This window comes from Nannobrachium achirus (genome assembly GCF_963921795.1).
Source record: "Nannobrachium achirus genome assembly, chromosome: 14".
Classification (NCBI taxonomy): Eukaryota; Metazoa; Chordata; class Actinopteri; order Myctophiformes; family Myctophidae; genus Nannobrachium; species Nannobrachium achirus.
This window is the reverse complement of record NC_137821.1, coordinates 58,267,367-58,282,231: the sequence shown is the minus strand read 5'-3', so window position 1 is coordinate 58,282,231 and position 14,865 is coordinate 58,267,367. Positions and strand designations below refer to the sequence as shown.

Genomic DNA, 14,865 nt, shown 5'->3' with positions numbered 1-14,865 from the left:
CATAAAGTATTCATGAAAATGTTAATTAAGGTTAGAACACGAAAGGGGGAAATGAATGGGATCCAAAGGAGAACAATTCTTTTTGCAACCGGCCAGGGGGAAAACAGCGTAACTAGCGGCCAATCATAGGAAGTTTTAGTTCATTTTAAATCGGCGGAACTCTCCCCCTGGTATGCCCATATATGGAGATCCCTGATGTCATCAATATTAAGCCCAAAGCTTGGAATGCCCATATATGGACATGTTGTGTGAGTCTCATGTGGTCCTATGTTATAGAAAACATGAGACATGAGAGGTCTATAATATAAGACATCTATGATGTGAGACGTCAGTCATATCCATATTTGGGAACATTTTGTACACATTCTGTCCAACTTAAACAACCAACCGCAACTCGAATCACACTTGCAAATTAATTCCGTCCTGTGCAAATTCCGTCCTGCGCGACCTCGCACTAAAGCCTTCCGTACGAATCGGGATATCTGGCCTTACAACCCAGATATCTCAACGTTATACAGGGATCTTCAGATACATTATCCATAAGCATGAGGGTCGACATCTCGGTTAAGTTCTTACCGGACACCACTGCAGTGGGTCCTAATCCTGGAAAACCAGTCCCTTTGAGTAGTATTTTATAAAAATATCATTAAGTAACTTGTTACTGCCCAACACTGCACAATGTGCACATACATCATGTGTATTTATGATATAGTCATATCTTCTAACCCAACACTGCATATACATAATATATATATTCTCGTCCACAGAGAGAGGACTTGTGTTCTGATCACACCTGGACTGAGGACATCCCGTCAAACCACAAGTGGACAAAGTAAGACTGGACACTAGTGATGCGCGGGTCATCTTTTTTTCATATTCACGACCCACAGCCCGCACGAAACGTAACCCGCCCGCGCCGCAGAACAATATATAAATCAACGAATCCGCCCGCCCCGCAACCCGCATTTAAAAAAAGATTGTATATCATCTCCACAATAGCTCATCTTTATATACGGCTCTTCTAAGTACCCAAAGTCGCTTTACAGAAAGGTCTACAGTGTCAGTAGCACAATATTATGGGGTTATCTTTGTGCCATAATTAATTCGTATTCGTACTTTTCCTTTTTTTTACTCGTAAACATTTTCACCCAAAAAATGACACGTAAACAAATTAATTTGAAAAAAATATCCGTAAAAAAAAAAAAGTATTAATGTTTTTTTGGAAGCTGCAGTGATTATTATGCCAAAACTAAAAAACAAGCCAAAATACGAATATTTTCTTACTGTTTTACGAGTTGTTTTTTTGGTTACTTCATCACGAATGCTTTCATCATCTGCACGACTACGAATCTCAGTCAGCAGTTAGGAAACTGACAAAAATGATGTGAGGCCTGTCCCACTAGCCAATCAAAAGGCTCCGGAGTTGGCATGGCAACCAGCTGTTGCCATGTCTTCTAAAAGTGAGTACTCTGGGCTTTCTTATCCATAATTTTAGCTAATTCCATCACCAGTCCCTATGGAAGTCTAAATGCTCAAAAAATAATACATAAATAATACAATGAAATGAAATAAAATAAATAACAAAATGATATAAATAAAAAATACATAGTTCTATAGATCTAGGGAGTCATCCATATGTTTTCAGATCTATATGCCCATCACCATGTTCTATCAATAGATCTATGGAGTCATCATATGTTTTATTGTACTTATTTTAAATAAAGGGGCCTCGGCATCGGCCGAGGGACCCCCCAGGGACCCCCTGGAGCTCCGGGGACCCCCGTGGACCCCCTGGCGCCGCCGCTAAGGGGCTCCGAAGGGGCCCAAAAATAGGAGCGGCACTTTCATGGGAAATTCGGGACTTTGACCGTGCGGACCCCCTCCATGGGTGACGGGACCGGGGCAAACGTGACAGCGCGGCCTGGTGGCGCCCCCCCGGTACTGCAGTGCAAATAAAAACCCATAACTCGGGCTAGGAGTGACCGTTCGAGACGGGACCGGTACCCACACGTCCGGATCGGGGCCCCGGAGCCGGCCGTGGCGGAGCGCCACCTGGTGTCTGAACGCCGGTACTGCAGGCGGGTAAAAAAGGCCGTAACTCTGCCACCGGGAGAGACGGGGCCGGCAGCAGGGGGGTCCCCCGAGGGGTACCCCACCCCGGACGGACGGACGGACGGACGGACGGACCAAAAAGGAAGTGCCCTTCGCCAAACAGGAAGTGCCTCTATATCTCATGAACCGTTTGTCGTACAGACGCGTGGGTGGCGTCATATGACTTGATTAGGAGTCCTTGACCTTAATTGGTGCAACAGGAAGTGCCCTTTGCCAAACAGGAAGTGCCTCTATATCTCATGAACCGTTTGTCGTACAGACGCGTGGGTTGCGTCATATGACTTGATTAGGAGTCCTTGACCTTAATTGGTGCAACAGGAAGTGCCCTTCGCCAAACAGGAAGTGCCTCTATATCTCATTAACCGTTTGTCGTACAGACGCGTGGGTGGCGTCATATCACATGATTAAGAGTCCTTGACCTTAATTGGTGCAACAGGAAGTGCCCTTCGCCAAACAGGAAGTGCCTCTATATCTCCTGCACCTTTTGTCGTAGAGATGCGTGGGTGGCGTCATATCACATGATTAAGAGTCCTTAACCTTAATTGGTGCTTCCTTCGCCAAACAGGAAGTACCCTCGCCAAACAGGAAGTGCCTCTATATCTCATGAACCGTTTGTCGTATAGACGCGGGGGTTGTGTCATAAGACTTGATTAAGAGTCTTTAACCTTAATTGGTGCTTCCTTAACCAAACAGGAAGTGCCCTTTGCCAAACAGGAAGTACCTCTATATCTCAAGAACCGTTTGTCGTACACTTGTGGGTGGTGTCACTGTCATACGACTTGATTAAGAGTCCTTCAGCAGTGATGACCGGGCCCTCGCAGCTCTACCCACGTCACAAGGGGCAGCAGCCAATCAGAAGAGGATGCAGGGCTAGTTAAACCAATTAAGCTGAAGGACTCTTAACACATTGGCCGCCATTTTAACATACCTCCGTACTCCCACCTGCCATTCGTCTCCATAGACTTCCATGTAATTCATAGTGCACGGATAATGCACACCCATGCCTAGATAATGCACCACGTGTGTCCACATTGCTCACAGCTTTCAAACAAAAAAATCCGAATGGAAATCCGTTCAGGCATTCTTGAGATAGCAGCCATTATGTTTAACAAATATGGCTGCCAAAATGGCTGCCATGCTTGAAAGATGGGGTTGCTATGGGGGTTAAACATGCAATTTCGCGATTGCTATCATGCCTACTCAGTTTTTTGGGGTCAAAAAAGTTTTTTGAAAAAAAAAAATTGAAAAAAAAAAAAAAAGTTTTTTTTTTTTTTTGTCTCGGGACTATCGGGCCTGGCGGGGAAAGACATTGGAATAATCTCGGGACTATCGGGCCTGGCAGGGAATGAGTTAATCAAGTCATAGACCACCCACAAGTGTATGACAAACGGTTCATGAGATATAGAGGTACTTCCTGTTTTGCAAAGGGCACTTCCTGTGTGGCGAAGGAAGCACCAATTAAGGTTAAGAACTCTTAATCATGTGATATGACGCCACCCACGCGTCTGTACGACAAACGGGTCGATGATATATAGGGGCACTTCCTGTTTGGCGAAGGGCACTTCCTGTTGCACCAATTAAGGTCAAGGACTATTAATCATGTGATATGACGCCACCCACGCGTCTGTACGACAAACGGTTCATGAGATATAGAGGCACTTACTGTTTGGCGAAGGGCACTTCCTGTTGCAACAATTAAGGTCAAGGACTATTAATCATGTGATATGACGCCACCCACGCGTCTGTACGACAAACGGTTCATGAGATATAAAGGCACTTCCTGTTTGGCGAAGGGCACTTCCTGTTGCACCAATTAAGGTCAAGGACTCCTAATCAAGTCATATGACGCAACCCACGCGTCTGTACGACAAACGGTTCATGAGATATAGAGGCACTTCCTGTTTGGCAAAGGGCACTTCCTGTTGCACCAATTAAGGTCAAGGACTCCTAATCAAGTCATATGACGCCACCCACGCGTCGTACGACAAACGGTTCATGAGATATAGAGGCACTTCCTGTTTGGCGAAGGGCACTTCCTTTTTGGTCCGTCCGTCCGTCCGTCCGTCCGTCCGTCCGTCCGGGTTGGGGTACCCCTCGGGGGACCCCCCTGCTGCCGGCCCCGTCTCTCCCGGTGGCAGAGTTACGGCCTTTTTTACCCGCCTGCAGTGCCGGCGTTCAGCCACCACGGCCGGCTCCGGGGCCCCGAGCCGGACGTGTGGGTACCGGTCCCGTCTCGAACGGTCACTCCTAGCCCGAGTTATGGGTTTTTATGTGCACTGCAGTACCGGGGGGCCGCCACCAGGCCGCGCTGTCACGTTTGCCCAGGTCCCGTCACCCATGGAGGGGGTCCGCACGGTCAAAGTCCCGAATTTCCCATGAAAGTGCCACTCCTATTTTTGGGCCCCTTCGGAGCCCCTTAGCGGCGGCACCAGGGGGTCCACGGGGGTCCCCGGAGCTCCAGGGGGTCCCCGGGGGGTCCCTCGGCCGATGCCGAGGCCCCTTTATTTAAAATAAGTACAATAAAACATATGATGACTCCATAGATCTATTAACACTAATAGTGCCTCTTAATCTGAAGGTTGCTTGGTGCCTCGGTGCCACGCCGTTTCCTCCATAGGCCGCCGCTATTATTTTGAAGGGCTGGAAGGGGGTTGTTTTAGTTTTTTTGGATTATCACTTGACGGCAACGATTACGTCATCTAGTCACATGACAGTGTGAGCCCAGAAGAGAACATGGCTGCGCCCAGCGTTTGTGTACAGTACTGGAGAGTGGAGACCATCCTTTGTATAAGAATGTCCCTTTTGGAGAAAATGAGGTCTCTTTATGGGCCTCTCAATGGATTTACTATGGAGGACGTTAACTTCGCGTGCACGCCCGACGTGCGTTGTAAACAAATCGCGGACATTACCGATGCGGGCGGGACCGGAGCGACGTACAGTAAGTAATAATATCTTTACTGTATATACAGTAAGATTGACAGTCCTCACCGTCAACGGCGCCATGGTATTAACCCTTTCAATGACGGTGAGCGCCGTCTACAGCAGCAGAACAGTTAATAGAACATGGGGATGGGCATATAGATCTGAAAACATATGGATGACTCCCTAGATCTATAGAACTATGTATTTTTTATTTATATCATTTTGTTATTTATTTTATTTCATTTCATTGTAGTATTTTTGTATTATCTTTTGAGCATTTAGACTTCCATAGGGACTGGTGATGGAATTAGCTAAAATTATGGATAAGAAAGCCCAGAGTACTCACTTTTAGAAGACATGGCAACAGCTGGTTGCCATGCCAACTCCGGAGCCTTTTGATTGGCTAGTGGGACAGGCCTCACATCATTGGCTCTCTGCCTATCATGTGATTTTTGGCAGTTTCCTAACTGCTGACTGAAATTCGTAGTCGTGCAGATGATGAAAGCATTCGTGATGAAGTAACCAAAAAAACAACTCGTAAAACAGTCAGAAAATATTCGTATTTCCTAACTGCTGACTGAGATTCGTAGTCGTGCAGATGATGAAAGCATTCGTGATGAAGTAACCAAAAAACAACTCGTAAAACAGTAAGAAAATATTCGTATTTTGGCTTGTTTTTTAGTTTTGGCATAATAATCACTGCAGCTTCCAAAAAAACATTCATACTTTTTTTTTTTTACGGATATTTTTTTCAAATTAATTTGTTTACGTGTAATTTTTTTGCTGAAAATGTTTACGAGTCAAAAAAGGAAAAGTACGAATACAAATTAATTATGGCACAAAGATAACCCCATACAATATTGTCATGGGCTAAATAAACAAACGTGTTGTTCAAATTGGGGTTTAGCCTAAAAGACATTCATTCAAAGACTTTCATTCTCTCCAAATCGTCGGGGTAAGAATGGCGTTTCAGGTTTTATGACAATCATATTTATACAGCGCCTCACACTTTAAACAGACAGCAAAAGACGGACAATATTAAATCCTGTTGGTTATTGATTAATCACCAGATTGGAGAGATGCATGGGAGCGACTGGAGTCTCGAGGTGAGCGTGCGGTTCATTCAGTCAAAAAATCCGTCTCACTTGCGAAAGTTGTGTTTCAAATCGTATCCGTTGACTGGCTGGTTTTATAACTTAACCGACACAAAGTATTATAAACGGACTTGTGTAGATGACAGAGACATAAGTGAAATCCTGATCAGCGACATGCACTGAATTGTTTGTGCATCTTCTCTGCTGTGCTCACGACCTCACGTTGTGTCAAATGTTGGCAAAATGTGGTTAGCGGCCCCAACAGGAGCGGAATTGGGACGGTCCTCGCACCAAGGAGCGGAGGAGAAACCTCGCTCCTCTCTGGCGCATTTTAAAACTTGCTCGCTCGTCGTGCTCGTATTCAAACGTTGATTATTCTTATTTATTTTTTGCACATGAGAGTGGTGATAACCCGCCGCCCGCCAATGGAGTCTGAAAACCTTGACCCACCCACCCGCATGCGGGCGGGTTGGCGGGCGGGTGGGGGCACCGGGTCGATCCGTGCATCACTACTGGACACAGTTTGCAATAATTATTATTATAATTGTGGGCTCGTCTGAAAGATGAGATCAGTATGTTATACCAAAACTTTATAGGTCAGGTTTATTCTAAAAAGAATGACCGACAGTACAAAGGTAGGGCGTTAAGCCAATGAATGGTGGTGACATCACCACCAACAATTGCGACCTGATAAAAATAACAACACCACCCACATGAAATCTTTATATAGTAAAGGTTTGTGGGCTCGCTGAAAGTGTATGTTCTCCCAGGCCAGTATGTTCACCCAAATCTTTATATATTAAGGTTATTCTAAAAAAATAAATAAGAATAAAACGTCCGAAAGTACAAAGGCAGGGCCTTTAGCCAATGAGGGAGCAGCGAGCCCACACTGTTTTGTAGGAACAGTATTTCTAGTTTTTACTGACATGCATAAAGGACAGAAGGGCGTTTCATTAATAATGTCCATACACAGCTGTAAGAATGTAAAGCTATGAATGAAGCTGAATGTTTAAAATGTCTTCATTGTCTTATCAAAGCAGGTGTCAGTCCACAGGAGGATTTAAAGGTTTATAAGGTCGGTTTGAACCGTCTTGATCGTGTGACATACGTCACTGAAGTGTCCTCCCTCAGCAGCATCTTCACAGAGCTCCACATCTCAGTGGGAGAGACTGAAGGGGTTAATACCCAACATGAGGTCTGGCAGCTAGAGGCAGCTTCCAAGAAGAAGACCCTCCATGACAAACCAATCAAATGCAGTGACATCTTTAAGCCCCTCATCCTTGGCAGAGACAAACCCATCAGAAGAGTTCTGACCAAGGGCATTGCTGGCATTGGAAAAACATTCTCTGTGCGTAAGTTGACTCTGGACTGGGCAAGGGGTTTGGAAAATCAAGATGTCATTCTCCTGGTTCCCTTCTCATTCCGGGAGCTGAACTTGGTCAGAAATGAGAGGCACAGTCTTCTCTCACTGATACATCGTTTCCACCCAGAATTAAAGAAGGTCACAGCAGAGCAGCTCGCTGTCTGGAAAGTTGGCTTAATCTTTGATGGTCTGGATGAAAGCAGGTTCCCGCTGAAATTCGAGAACATTCGCATTGGTTCTCATGTCTTCCAAGAGAATGACCTTGTTTCTGATGTCACAGTGACATCATCAGTGGATTTGCTGTTGACAAACCTCATCGAGGGGAATCTTCTCCCTAACGCCCTCCTCTGGATAACTACCAGACCTGCAGCAGCCAATCAGCTCCCTCCTGATTGTGTTGACCTGGTGACAGAAGTACGAGGGTTCACAGACCCCCAGAAGGAGGAGTTCTTCAGGAAGAGATTCAGTGATGAGAAGCTGGCCAGCAAAATCATCTCACACATGAAGGCATCAAGGAGCCTCCACATCATGTGTCACATCCCAGTCTTCTGTTCCATCACTGCTACCGTTTTGGAGGACATGTTGAAGACAGACGAGACAGAAAAGCTGCCTACAACCCAGACTCAGATGTACAGCCACTTCCTGTCGGTCCAGACAAAGAGGAAGAATCTGAAGTATGCTGAGAGTCATGATGTGAATCAACAACAGCTCATGGAGAAGGACAGGGAGGTTCTTCTGAAGCTGGGCAGGCTGGCGTTTGAACATCTGGAGAAAGGCAGCATCATGTTCTACCAAGAAGACCTGGAAGAGTGTGGTCTTGATGCGAAAGACGCCTCGCTGTACTCAGGACTGTGCACAGAGATCTTCAAGAGAGAGAGTGTGAGCTTCCAGAAAACAGTGCACAGCTTTGTTCATCTGAGCATCCAGGAGTTTCTGGCTGCAGTCTACCTGTTCCACTGTTTCACACAGAAGAACAAGAAGGTGCTGGAGACGTTCCTGGGAACAGGAGGCATCCCAGGCATTTTACGGAGAAGAGGAGATAGGTCCCTGGAAGGCTACCTGAAGAGAGTCATGGAAAAATCCCAGAAGAGTAAAAATGGCCACCTGGACCTCTTTGTCCGCTTCCTTCATGGCCTCTTACTGGAGTCCAACCAGAGTCTGTTAGGAGGCCTAGTGGGTCAGACGGAAGACAGTCCAAAGAGCATCCAGAGAATCATCAACAACCTGAAGGAGATGACCACTAAGGACCACTCTCCTGAGAGAATGATCAACATCTTCCACTGTTTGATGGAGATGAACGACCACTCAGTATTTCAGGAGATCCAACGGTACCTGAAGTCAGGGGACAGATCAAAGACAGAACTGTCTCCATCCCAGTGTTCAGCTCTGGCCTTCATGCTGCAGATGTCAGAAGAGGTTCAGGATGAGTTGTACCTGGACAAATACAACACATCAGAGGAGGGGCGACGGAGACTGATCCCAGCTGTAAGGAACTGCAGAAAGGCTCGGTTAGTATTCATGGTAATAAAAAATGTACTAGAATATAGTCAATCTACCCTCACACCACTAATCTATAACTAGATATGATGGTTAACATAAAACATTCTCAAAGTGTGCTCCGGGGTCCCCCGGGGGTCCTGTTCCAGGGGGTCAGCCAGTGGCTAATAATAAAAACAAAGTAAGTTAAACTAGTAAGTAAAATTATGTCTGGTAGCTGATCTACAAGCTCACAGTTGTGAGGTGCTCATTGCTGTTATAAATCAGGCTTTATAACCCAGCTCTCTATGGAAAAATAAATACAAACATATGTTATGTTTTAGTGCTAAGTTTTATATTGTATTCACTGAAATATTCACTGTATTGTAACTAACAGCAACAACTTTAATTATTTGCATAATAAATACATACATAAATGCAATAACTACATTATAAAACACATACTATATAGTGCTTTTTTGTCCAAAGGGTGGCACTATATAAAAGGTTGTGGGGACACTTCATCAGTAGGGTTAATTCTCCAGGGAGCATCAATGTGCTCCATAAGTTTCATGACAATCCTCACATTAGATTTTCAAACATCATGTGTGCAAGTGGACATTTTGGCCTAAAGGTGGCACTAGAGTAGAGGTCATGAGGTCAGTAAAAGTAATAGGTTTAATCCTGTAGGGAGAATAAATGTGATCAAGAAGTTTCATGACAATCTGACCAGTACATTTAGAAATGTTGTGACAGTGAACAGTTATACCTAATGGTGATGCTATTTGAACACTAAAATATGCAGAGGTCATCCTCTGGGGGGCATGAAGGTTCACATTCTTTATTTATATTATTCTTTTCAATATATGTTGTTGTTTATGTAAGCTCTCAATGTTTGACATATTGTGAGCTTGTACTGGTAGATCAGGGGTGCCCAAAAGGTAGATTGTGATCTACCAGTAGTAGGTTTTTTTTTTTTGTTTTTTTTTTATAATTTTTATCCCACAATTTTGCAACCCATTTCTCACCCAGTGCCAATTGCCTATGTAATCCTGGGCTTTGCTCTCCCTCTGCCGCACCTGGGGAGACACGGACTGACCTCATGCTTCCGTCAATGCATGATCACCAGAGATGGGAAAAGTACTCACATTCTGTACTTAAGTAAAAGTAAAAGTACTTGTGAAAAAAACGACTTTGGTAAAAGTAAAAGTACTCATTCCAAATAATTACTTGAGTAAAAAGTATGTGCTTTGAAAAGTACTTTTAAAGTAAAAGTAAAAGTATTTTTACCGTATATTTCTAGAATTTGAAGGATATTAAAATTAAAAGATCCCCACCAAACACATCTTAAAACTGGCCCAGAATGACACAGAACTTGACAGAAGCACTATACTTTATCCAGCATCAATGTGATAAAAAAAACACTGCCACTGACTCACCTAGCTTTGGAGGTTCAAAAAGAACGCATTTCTAACGCGTGTGCATTACAGGAGCATCATGGCCAAAGTCTTGTGTTTTTGTGTTTATAAATCCATAGAGTTATAGCAGTTATAATCCATGTGAATGTTGTGTTGACATATTTGAAAGCCATGACGAGATGGTAATGGTTCACAGCATTGTTATGGTAGAATTAAACCAGGCTTCCTCTGAAAACCGTGGATTTCTAAATAAGAGCATGAGGTATTTGGCTATTATGTAGGCTATGTGGTTAGTTTTATTTGTTAGTCTAGTTACAGGAAGTTAATACACCGGTGCTTGCCTACTTGACACAGTGTGAATCTCTCACTCAGCCAGCATCAGAGCGTCACCGCAGCTTCTATGCATGATAATCAAGCGCTCTAATCATTTTGTTTGATCTAGCTGCCACGCATCGGCGCAACATTAACATAACACCAAAGTAGCAAGCCTGTTTTGAAAATGTAGCAGAGTAAAAGTACAGATACTTGTGTTAAAATGTAACGGATAAAAGTAAAAAGTACTCCAAAAAATAAATACTCAGTAAAGTACAAAGTTCTGAAAAATGTTGTACTTTGTTACTTCCCATCTCTGATGATCACAAAGGCTATGCAGGTAGACCACATGATATGGGCTATGCAGGTAGACCACATGATATGCCCTAAAATATATAGGCTATAATTAAACTTGATTTATTGACATCAAGAAGGGCTGGTCAACTCCCTTCGTGGCTTCTAAAATAGGCAAACCCCCAATGCAATGATTTGTTTTCGAGAGTCAGTTGCATTACAAAGGACCCGAAAACCTACCACTTCCATACAGAATGGGTAGAATACTTTTTTCCCCCCACTATTTCCATATTTTTCCACCTGCTATTTAAATGCGTTTGACACCAGTGCTTCTATTCCAAAGCCCTCTCAGGTATAGTTTTTTGGGTGGGTAGATCATGTTGAGCTGGTCATTTTAAAACCCCTGCGGTAGATCTTCTATTTTGGCTGAACAGCCCAGAATAGGGTCATAGGCCATATGGTGGCGCTTTACCAAACACCGTTTCTAGCTAGCTAGAAGATCTCTTTGTTAACTTCATAGACAGTGAAAGTGGTCTAATGGTAGCCTGGTAACCAGACAACACAACACCACCCCCGATACGAAGTATGAGGCTGGCCCACCAGGCTAGTCTAATGGGTTTGATTTTACATTTAATCTTTACAGACTTGCTGGCTGTGACCTCAAAAAGACAGACTGGGAAGTTGTGGCTTCAGCTCTCAGCTCTAATCCTTCACATCTAACAGAACTGGACCTCAGTGGGACCAAATTGGACCATTCATCCATGGAGCTGATCTCTGCTGGACTAAAGAGTCCACATTGTAGACTGCAGGTCCTAAGGTCAGACTAATTTACCACCATTATTTGTATTAGTTTAGTTTTACTATTTATCATGTGATTAAAACTTAACAGGATGTGTATGTGTGATTTTCTTGACATGACAAAATTGTTACTGGGAAGGAAGAATATAGATCCGCACACTGTTCAGTAGCTCCAGCGACAATTTTATTTAAGTAGAAACAATGTTTCGACCCTTACGGGTCTTCATATGGTGTGTATTTTTGGTTCAGCACCTGAAACATTTTTGGAGATGTGCGTGCTTCCCTCCTTGCTCTTGTTGTTAACAGCCCTCATAACACTTACACCTTGAATCAAGATGAGATGTGATTTTTCTGTTTCTCAGTCTTGTCTTCAGTGTTTAGTGATGGCTTGTTTCACTTCTAGAATTTGGCAACACTGGAGTCTCTGTATCTGCACCATAGACTCCAATGTATTTCACAGAACACAGTCAGTGTGCAGCAGGAGTCAGGACAAACACAACACACAGAGACACAACCACAGCACGCACCATAGCCCATGTTCTCATCATACCGGTTGTTTAAAAGGCTATTTAAAAATAATTAAGAGTGTCAGCCGACCTGGCGTTTATGTAAATACACTGTATATTGCGTCGCAAACACTGAGGCCATCATGCAGGGACGATCAAGTGTGATGCCATTTGGAAGCACACACGGCTATTTAATTAACTGCATGTAAACACGGGTAGCGGGGCGAGCGATTTTTTTTTTATATAATGACGGGTAACAAGTAGGTCCGCGGATCACACACACACACACGCACGCACGCACGCACGCACGCACGCACGCACGCACGCACGCACGCACGCACGCACGCACACACACACACACACACACACACACACACACACACCTTTCTTGCCTTGGCTGCAGCAAAGTCTTGTATAATTCTGGAGTATTCCAAATCGCGAGCTATTTTGTGCTCGATAGCTATTTCTGCTAGTCATTGAGACGGTCTTGAGACATGCTTGACCTCATGTAGTTCTTCAGGAGCTTCAATTTGGAAAAGCTTCTCTCGGCAGAGGCCACGGTTACTGGCACAGTCAACAGTATGCGAAGGGCAACACTAAGGTTTGGATACATATCCAAGACGCTTTTCTCGTAAAGGTAACACAACACGCCAAATGGAGATTTAGGCTTGTTTTGGGGATAGCTGTTGACAACTAGAAAAGAAAATTTCTAAGAACTTTTAAGTGTGCCTGCAGCTCGCTAAGTGTGTGCAACCTTGTGTAAAGGTTGGTGTTAGCATTAGCATTATATTTTTTAACATTGGCGTTTTTTGCATTGGCTTTAACATTATCGTTTTTAGCATTAACCGTTTTAGAATTTTTATTAACATTAGCTTTAGCATTTAAGCATTAGCATTTTAGCATTAGCATTTTAGCATTAGCATTTTAGCATTCACTAACATTTGTTAAATATTAGCTTTAGCATTTGTTAGCATTAGCAATTGTTAGCATTAGCATTACCATTTTTAAAATTATCTATTTTAGCATTAGCATTTGTTATTATTAAAATGTTTTAGTATTATCATTTTTACCATTAGCATTTTTAGCTTTAGCATTAGCGGGAGTAGCGGTTAGCATTAGGGGTTTGCCATTGGGGCTGTGGGACCACCCACCAAGTTTGAGACCAGTAACGTGTTGGGAAGTGGAGTTTTGGACAAATACAGCTTCGGCCAATCAGAAGAGGGGGCGGGGCTGTGGGACGACCCACCAAGTTTGAGACCAGTAATGTGTTGGGAAGTGGAGTTATGGACAAATAAAGCTTCGGCCAATCAGAAGAGGGGGCGGGGCTAAGTTAAACCAATTAAGGTGAAGGACTCTTAATGAAGTCATATGACACCAGCCACAACTCTGTATGACAAACTGTTGATGAGTAATAGTCAAAAAAAGGAACAATCGAGTTTCGGCCAATCAGAAGAGGGGGCGGGGCTAAGTTAAACCAATTAAGGTTAAGGACTCTTAATCAAGTCATATGACACCACCCACACATCTGTACGACAAACGGTTCATGAGATATAGAGGCACTTCCTGTTTGGTGAAGGGCACTTCCTGTTTCGTGAAGGAAACGCCAATTAAGGTTAAGGACTCTTAATCAAGTCATATGATGCCACCCACAAGTCTGTACGACAAACGGTTCATGAGATATAGAGGCACTTCCTGTTTGGCGAAGGGCACTTCCTGTTACAGAGGGGGCGGGGCTTAATCAATTACAGCTCATCCCTATTGGCCGGAAAAAGACCAAAGTTGTGTGTGCATTTTAAAGTGTGTGATGTGGGGCCAAGGTTTCTGGGTTTTTTTCAGAATCCCCCATTCAAAGTCAATGGGGGTTTTTGAGCGTAGTCTTTTACGAATTACGTTGCCATGGTAACGCGGATCGGAAAGAAAAGTAATAGCACACCATTCCCGGCCGAGCCGCACATTTTGATGTATATACACCAACACAGAGCTAGAAAGGAACGCCCATAAACGTCACATCCGCTTTTAGCGTGGGGGAAAACAATACACTTTTCTACATGTAGTTAATACAGCGTACACAGTACACTATCGTTTTAATCACGTTCAGAGCGATTTCTTTGGACGATAAAACACTCGACAGCCAAGAAAAATCCATCAGAAGGACTTCTGGAACGCAATCGCTCACTTGCCGTCGGAAAGTTCACTTATTATTAAGATAACAAGCCTATTATGAATGACTGGCTAACGCACATCTGTGCTGCACGGAGCTACGTACCTCGCCACCTCGTCTAAACTACTACTGCCTCTTCAAAACCTCTGGAATAAAACGGGACCCAATTTTACTCTTTACGTTGACCACATATTCAGTCTACTGCACCAAATCTATTTTTGCCAATCTATGCAGTGCCAAAAATCAACAAGCTCGCAATTGGGTTATGTTCTCCCTGGCATATAGGATATAGAAGTCGGAGTTCAAGTGGTTTGTAATCAGATTAATATATTCCCCGCAAATTACACATTAAGCACTGACTGAGATGGATATCTGTCGTTTCTGTAGGCTATCTCCAAGTTACACAAGC

General features: G+C 43.8%; 1 protein-coding gene across 1 annotated transcript in view; it reads left to right on the top strand.

Annotated features, from left to right (window-relative positions):
• The window catches only part of LOC308298162 (protein NLRC3-like), a gene marked incomplete at both ends in the record, with an annotated part of 97,391 nt that overhangs the window by 66,218 nt on the left and 16,308 nt on the right, over positions 1-14,865 (top strand). Inside the window, one exon of the mRNA XM_080741718.1 lies at positions 7,260-8,999. Within this exon, the coding sequence (XP_080597844.1) occupies positions 7,260-8,999 (1,740 nt within the window). The remainder of the gene's footprint in view (positions 1-7,259; positions 9,000-14,865) is intronic.